The 8,514-nt window shown below is 36.6% G+C and overlaps 1 protein-coding gene across 1 annotated transcript in view; it reads left to right on the top strand.

The window, feature by feature from the left end:
* CNTRL (centriolin) overlaps positions 1-8,514 on the top strand; it is a 119,076-nt gene that overhangs the window by 93,104 nt on the left and 17,458 nt on the right. Inside the window, exons 29-35 of the mRNA XM_042780385.1 lie at positions 402-566; positions 1,301-1,460; positions 2,463-2,578; positions 2,661-2,878; positions 4,344-4,501; positions 6,019-6,092; positions 7,253-7,441. Of these exons, the coding sequence (XP_042636319.1) occupies positions 402-566; positions 1,301-1,460; positions 2,463-2,578; positions 2,661-2,878; positions 4,344-4,501; positions 6,019-6,092; positions 7,253-7,441 (1,080 nt within the window). The remainder of the gene's footprint in view (positions 1-401; positions 567-1,300; positions 1,461-2,462; positions 2,579-2,660; positions 2,879-4,343; positions 4,502-6,018; positions 6,093-7,252; positions 7,442-8,514) is intronic.

Raw genomic sequence — 8,514 nt, 5'->3', positions numbered from 1 at the left:
ACAGGGAGACAGCTCAGGGGGCAGTAGAGTATGGAGGGATGGACACTGGGAAGAGGTAACTATGAGGAGGAAGTGGGAGGGGAGCTTGCATTGTGGTAAACTGTGCTCAATGACATGAGACAAAGTATATGTGAACTGCTGTATGGAAAGTGAATTTGCTCTGTAAATCTTCACCCAAATCAAAATAAAATAAAAAAAAATAAAATGTAGATATGAAAGTGCTTTGAAAACCATAGCCTGAGGGACAACCATTATTATCATATTGTTGTTATTGCTGTGACTGGAGTGGTTTTAAGCATGTAAGTTCAAGATCTTAATAGGCATTTCATGCTCCCACCTAGTCTCCCCTTCCTGACTCTTGGGACTAGACCCTTAGCATTCTTCCCTTTTCTTTAATGCAGATGACAAGTCAGCAGCAAGAGATGGCCGTCTTGGACAGGCAGTTAGCGCATAAAAAGGAAGAGCTGCATCTACTCCAAGGAAGCCTGGTCCAGGCAAAGGCTGACCTCCAGGAAGCTCTGAGACTGGGAGAGAGTGAAGTAGCTGAGAAGTGCAGTCACATTAGGGTTTGTTTCTCAATAGGTTTTCTTTGAGCCCTAGGATAACACTATGGATCTATTAATATATTTTCATTTGGTTTCCCCTAAATGCAAATATAAATTGCTGAAATCTTGGAGACCTTGCAATACTGCTTTGGTTTTGTGTTAGGTACCTGTGCTATTGGCTGTTGGGTATCATTCTCCCCATATCGTTTTCTGGATATGCTCAAGATTTTCCTGTCTGTGGGTCTTTTCTCATACCATTTCTTCTCTGGGAATGCCCTTTGTCCCTCATCACTAACCACAGCCTATCCATTTTTCATGACCCAGCTTCATACCACCTCCTCTTTGAAGACTTCCATGACTTTCCTTCTATTCTAGCTGTAGGAGTTTCTTCCTCTTCTGAGTCTGAGTCACTCTGTCTGGTGTCATCCTGTGAATGTGCCCTTCTTTATCTCCTGGTGAGGGCTGAACCCCTTGAGGTCAGGAATCATGTCTGAATGTGCCTTTTTTTCTAGACAACGTAGTATCTTGCACATAATAAATGTCACATATACATTTAAATGAACATAATGTGTTAGTTCCTCCTATCATACAGAGCTATGTTAGTATGAAAATAGTGCTATTTTTGACATAAAAGGCAAAAATGAGCTTCTTTCCAAATTAGAATTTCTGTGAAATGAGATCATTTATAACAGAATTGATTTTAAAGTAATTTCTATTCATAATTTTGAATAGAGGCATGATTTCCCCCTACACAGGAAGTAAAATCTCTTCTGGAAGAACTGAGTTTTCAGAAAGGAGAACTGAATGTCCAGATTAGTGAAAAAAAAACTCAACTTGCACTTATAAAGCAGGAAATTGGAAAAGAGGAAGAAAATCTTCAGGTAGTTTTAGGGCAAATGTTTAAACATAAAACTGGTAAGTTTAAAGGAAAACAGTCATATAAAATTTGGGGCTAGAAATGTCTGTATTTCAGGTCACAGAAAAAAAATCTCAGTCAGATCAATTATTAATAAGTGAAGAAAAGCAAAATTCAAAAGGAATATCATGTTTTCTGCCATTCAAATGAATAAGATTTATTTAAAAGCAGAATAATCATATTCCTTGCTGAGCAGAGTGTGGTGAACGAGGAGCTCTTACTGGCTGTTGATTGAAGTATAAATCGGAACGATCTCCCTGTGTTTCAAGAGTCCTAAAATTCACAGCTATTCTCTGAGCCCATTTCTAGTAAGCTAGAGAGGGCGAGCGTTTATGCACGTCACAGCAATATTTAGAATGGCAGAATTTGGAAATAGCTTAAATAGCCAATTTAAAAGTCATATTTTTAACAACATTTAATGACATGCAAAAATGCTTATGTGAAGAGTGTAAAAACTGAACATGCAATGTAATGCTATTTTATTTAAAAATATATATGTGTATGTATAGGTATTCATTGGAGGAAATAAAATGAAAATGCTATTGTAATAGGGATTATTTTTGGATGATGGGATAATGCTTGATTATCATTTCTTGTTTTATACTTTTTTTTAATTTTTTGAATCTTACCCGGTGAGCAGATATTTTTATAACCAGAAAATGAATTTAAAGTTTCCCACATTTATTTTGATTAATTTTTGTTTATATAAAAGTGCTCTTAGTTAATTCTTTTACGAAGGGGTAATACGTTGAGAACTAGATTTTTGTTAAATGTGTTCATTAAAATATTTTTAACAAATTAATATTTAACAATAGTTTTAAAGGATTTTTTTTCCCATAAAAAAAAATTCAACAACTCCCTGAGTTGAATTCAAACAAAGAATTTTTAATCATCTGTTTATTGTTTCTTGATTCAGTCAGTAGCATTATTTTTTATTTCATTTTGTAAACGTTTCCATGTTTACTTAATAGCTTAGAGCATGCTTTGCTTCTGTCTGTTAGAACTAAAGAATATTCTAGACATGATACAACTTGAAAACAATGAGCTACAAGGCTTGAAGCTACAGCATAACCAAAAGGTGTCTGAGCTGGAGAAGATGCAGGTTGAAGTGCTCCAGGTAATGAACAAAGTTTATCATACCCTTAGCCAACTGCAGTCTTGCTCTTCTGGATATTTGAGCTCTCTTTTGTCTAATTTAGGAGAAACTGGAGTTAGAGAATTTGCAGCAGACAGCCCAGCGACAGAAAGGGGAGATAGAGTGGCAGAAGCAGCTCCTTGAGAAGGACAAACGGGAAATAGAGCGAATGACTGCCGAGACGCGAGCATTACAAGTGTGTATTGAGTCTTTGAGCAAAGAGAAGGAAGATCTCGAAGAGACATGTGACAGGTGGGAAAAGAAGTTGACCCAGACCACAAGGTGAGAGCAGGAGCAGAAAAGCTGAGAGGATTACTTCTAGAAAGATGAGGCATTTTGTTAATTTATCAAAATAATATAAACACGGTACATAAAAAAAATTGGAGTATAGCAAATAAGAAACACTCCACAAATTTAGTATCATACTACAATTCACCAATAGCATTTATGGTGAATTCTTTCTAATTTGTTTTGTTTTCTGTTGTTCAAGATAGATTAGTTTTCCCCAAATTCATATAGATTCAAGACAATTCCCGATCAAAATTACAGCAACCCTTTTTGTGGAAATTGGCAATTTGAAGAGCAAAATTTTAATACTAACACTACCTGATTTCGAAACTTAATATGTTTACATAAATGTAAAATTCTAAATTTAAAACTTCTAGAAGGAAAACCTGTGTGACTTGGGGTAGGCAAAAATTTCTTATGTATGACACCACAAGCATGATACATAAAGAAATAAATTTATAAAATAGAATTCATCAAAATTTAGAGCTTTACTTCCCAAAAGATTGAAAAGATATCCACGATCTGAGAGAAAATCTTTGCGACCATGTATTTAATAAAGGATTATGTCCAGAAAATACCTTTTTAAAATCTCTGAAAACTCAATTTTTAAAAATAGGCAAAAGATTTGGAGACTTCACCAAAAAAGATATATGGATGGCAAATAAGCACATGAGAAGATACTCAGCATCAGTAATCATTAGGGAAATGCAAATTAAAACTGCAAAGAGATATTACCACATACCTATTAGAAAGGCTAATATTAAATATCGACCATACCAAGTATTAGCAAGGAACTTTTATACACCACTGGTGGGTGTGTAAAATGGTACAACTGCTTTAGAAAACAGTTTGGCGGTTACTTAACAATTTAAGCATATGCCTACCATAAAATCCAGCCATTTCAGTCCTAGGCATTTATGTAAGAAATGAAAGCATGTGTCCACTAATGTACACTAATGTACGTAGCGTCTTTGTTAGTTATAGTTGAAAACTGGAAACAACCCAAATGTCCACCAGTTGGTGAGTGGACAAACAAATTGTGATATATCTATGCCGTGGAAGACTACTTACCAGTAAAAAGCGAATTAAATATTTATATAAACAAGAAAACATGGATGAATCTCACAATAATTATGCTGATTGACAAAAGCCAAACAAAACAAATACATACTGTTTCGTTTCATTTATGCAAAAGATACTCCATGTTTTTTATCCTTGGCTTTTCTAGAACTTGAGTTTAGTGACTCAGTTTTTGAAAACTCTCTTGTGTAGAAAGCTGATAATGAAATTGCTTTTGAAAACTAGTTGAAGAGTGTTAGATTTTGTTAAGGTTTATAGAGTTCAGACTTGCCACGACTGTATATTGTGAAAGTATAATACTATTCCTCAGCCACCTTGTGTGAGTGTGCGTGAACATTTTACATTTGACAGTTTTACTTATTCTTTGCTTTTGTAATAGAGTTTTTACAACTACAGAAGAGAACAGCAAAATGGAGCAATCAAACTTAGAAAAGTTGGAATTGTATGTCAAAAAACTGCAGCAAGAACTAGACCAGCTAAATAGAGACAAGCTCTCACTACATAAAGACATTTCAGTAATGCAGCAACAGCTACAAGGTATGAGCAGAACAGGAAAGAAGAGATTTTTTTTTTTCCTTTGTTAGATTCTTTGGGTAATTATTTGATTTTTCTTATTACGGAAGTAATTGGTGCCTAAGGAAATGCTCAGAATTACAGGAAGTGATTTATGCATAAGAGTGTTCATTATGGATTTCTTTGTAATTGCAAACAAATGGAAACAATCTAAATAAAATTGGCTGGCTAAAAAAAAAGTAATTGGTGCTCATAGGCATGGGTTTCTTGTAGACATGATGACAATGTTCTAACATTAGATTGGATGATGGTTGCACAACTTTAAATATACCACAAACCATTAAACTGTACATATTAAATGAGTAAAATACATGCTGTGTGAATTATATCTTATTACAACTATTTCTTTAAAGTAATCTGTTTCTTAACAAATAAAAATCATAGCCTTTTGGTATAAATAAATATTACTATTAATCTTAGAAAAACCCTTCCTATTAACAGTTTGGTGTGTATATCCTTCCAGATAAAGATGCAGATAACATCCTTATCACCAAATCTTTATAAATATTCATGAATAATTCTAGCTAATGATGCATTTTTTGAACATTAACCATGTCCTAGGTCTAGGAGCTCTGGTAGCATAGTGCCTAAGGTATCTGACTGCTAACCAGAAGGTTGGTGGTTCAAACCCACCAGCCACTCCGTGGAAGCAAGACTGGACAATCTACTTCTGTAAAGATTTACTGCCTTGGAAACCCAGTGGGGTTGCTATGAGTCAGAATTGTCCCAACAGCAGTGGGTTTGGTTTTTTTTTTTTTTTTAAGGCCTCATGATAAGTATTTTGCATGCATTTTTCTCATGACATTATTATAAGGTAGCAGCATCTATCATTTTACCCATTTACAGATGAGAAAACTGGTGTAGTTTCTGTGTGAGTTGCTCAAGTAGAATTGATTTGCTCTTAGTCACATAGCTAATAAGTGACAAATCGAAGACCTTGATACAGATTTTGAAATTGACTCCCAAATCATCTTCCTAAAAAGTTGTATCAATTTTCATTTTTGTCAGAAGTATGGTGGGTACTTCTAAACTATGAATTTTACCAACACTAGGTATTTAAATGTTTATTATGAAGTTTTGAACATGTAAATCTTTAAAAACCTAGGCCCCAAGCCCAGATCTGGTTGTGCATGTTACTATCTTTTGGACTTTAGTAAAATTAAAATAAAACTTGTTTGCAAGTTGATTACTACTCAGCATGACCCTATAGGACAGAGTAGAACTGGTGCCCCATAGGGTTTCCAAGGCTGAATTATTTACAGAAGCAGACTGCCACATCTTTCTCCCATGGAGTGGCTAGTGGGTTTGAACTGCTAACCTTTTGGTTAGCAACCAAGCATTTAACACACTGTGCCATTTAGTAAGATAGTGATCATACATGTAACAGAAATGTGTTTAAATTTCTTTCCACTCTACTCTTTAGAGGTCTGATGAAAATCAGGAAAATGCATACATATCTTATTAAAATTTTACTTTTGTAGAAAAACGAGAAGAAGTGAACACACTACAGGAAGAACTAGCTCGTGTCCAAGACCATTTGAACCTAGCAGAACAGGTAAGCTTAACAAATGTAATCTTCTAGTAGTATCCTGAAGGCATGCAGATGGTTGAAATAACAGCAACAAAAATCAGGTAGGCTGGCTGCTTCTCATACCAGCAGGTCCCATGGAACTATTTATATGACACAAAAATATAAAGAAAAATTTGATGCAGAAAAGTGGTTTTCAAATTTTATTTTAGCCCTAAAACTCTTGATTCAAAGTTTTACTTAAAGCTATTAAACAGGGTAGTTGCTACACTAGAGGCTGACCTATCAGTAGCCCTTCCGGGAACTTCAGGGACCAGATGGACCTTCTCTGATCCACATCGCAGAGGCCTCCAAAGGCTGGGTTTAGGTTTCGTCACTTACTGATCTGTGAGTAACCTGGGCCTCTGGGCTTCTGTCTTGTCAGATGTTAAATAGGGAGGATTCTTGATCCTAATACTTCTAATGATCTTAAAAGTACCTCAGGATTGTCCTGTAAGGATAGTGCTATAATACTGAGTTTCAAAGAACCTCAAGCAAGTTCTGGGCCCTTGGCCGTAGGTCCTCGGATTCCGCTATGTAAATTAGCAGTTGGTTTAGCATCTAAATTCTCTTTCTCTACCATTAGGATGCTGTGCCTCTGAGATATAAAAAACTTTAAGTATTCAGTCTTAAAGTACTTACACAGGTTCTTATAAACTTTTTTTGTGGTTTTCAGAACACTTAATTTGGCTTCTTTGAAGAAAGAAGTTTTATTGTTTTCTGAGTTTTTAAAAGCTATATAAGTACTTTCAATAGTAACAAAACTGTGATTTTAAGCTCATTTCTAAGCCTTAACAATTTTAACATTGTTAAGCCTTATTCACAGTTTTTCTTAATCCTCCCAACAATCCTGAGGGTGCATATTGTCTGTTTCTATCTTAGTAATGAGGCAGTAAAGCTTGGAGGAACTGAGTCTCTTGCCTAAGATTGCATGTTTTTGACATCTCATTTCCTAGATACTAAATAAAAGAAAAGCCAACAATGATTAAACTCGGTTCTAGATAACTTTCTATAAGTTAATTGAGGTAATAAGGGTGTGGAACTTTGCCCTTCTCATTTGGTGAGACTTAGATGAGACAGGGTTGACACTATCCATGTAGAGTGAAGCTGGCCTTGTTAGTGGTTTCAGTTTGTTCTCTCATCTAAAGGATCTGCTTCACACCACCAACCAGCGGGACATGCAGCTCAGTGAGCAGAGCAGGCTCCAGAGGGACATCAGTGAGCAGAAGAAGCAGCTTGAAGACTGGCAGAAAGAAGGGGCAACAAAACAGCACCAACTTCAAGTGCTTCAGAATGAGATTGAAGAGAACAAGCTCAAGCTAGTCCAACAGGAAACGGTAGCAAACATTTATGCTCTTGGGTAAAGGGAAGCATTTTGCCACCTTTGTGAGCTTTTTCCTCCTAGCAGAAAGCTGCTGAGAGGTATCCTCTATGGGACTATGCTTACCATAACTGCCCTGTGTAACTAGGTGTGGATTGTATGCCACTGTTTGAATTTCTTCATGTTAATATGTATGGACCATACACAAAGATCATAGAACATTGGTCCTATAAAGAATCTTTTTTTTTTTTTTTAAATGTGACCTGGATGAAAGTTTACAGAGCAAATTCATTTTCCATACAGCAGTTCATACACGTTTTGTTTCATGACATTGGCTGCAATTCCCCGCAGTGTAACAGGTCTCTTCTTACTTTCTCCCCCATAGTTACCTCTTCCCTGTGTCCTTCCCTCCCATGCATTCCTGCCCTCCGAGCTGTCTCCCTGTGCAAACACTGCCCTTCTGTTCTCCCATGATTGAATGCTCTAAGGATGTAAATGTTCAGTTCCAGACCTGAAAGGGGGCCCCTGAAAGTAGGGGCCATAGTCTCAGGGATCTCACCAGCTTATATCAGACCACCAAACCTTGTCTTTTTTTTTTTTTTTATAATGAGTTTGAGTTTTGTTCCACGTTGTTCGCCACTCTATCCAGCATCAGGATCTCTTGGACTGAATCCCCTCCGAGTGGTTGACATTGGTAGCCGGGAACCATCTAGTTCTTCTGGTCTCAAGGTCATATAGGCTGAGGATCTCATGGTCTACCAGTCCCTTGGACTAATTGTTTCCATGAACCTTTGGTTTTCTTCATTCTTCTTTGCTCTGCATGAGGAGAGACCCATTGTTGCATCTAGATGGCCACTCGCAAACATTTAAGACCCCGGTCGCTACTCACCAAAGTAGGATGTAGAACAATGGTTTTTGTGTATTATGTTATGCCATTTGAGCTTTATGTCCCTTGTGACCATGGTCCCAAGCCTGCGGGTCCAACTACTCGCTCCCTCCACATAGCTGGCTGTGGCCAGGAAGCTACTACAACTTTGCCCCTTGTCAGCTCTGCTATACACCTGGGCATTCTTTTTTTTTTTTTTTTTT

Source organism: Orycteropus afer, unplaced genomic scaffold (assembly GCF_000298275.1).
Source record: "Orycteropus afer afer isolate SDZICR_OR568_19922 unplaced genomic scaffold, OryAfe1.0 scaffold00037, whole genome shotgun sequence".
Taxonomy (NCBI): Eukaryota; Metazoa; Chordata; class Mammalia; order Tubulidentata; family Orycteropodidae; genus Orycteropus; species Orycteropus afer.
The sequence above is the reverse complement of the archived record's forward strand: the minus strand, read 5'-3'. Positions and strand labels throughout refer to the sequence as shown.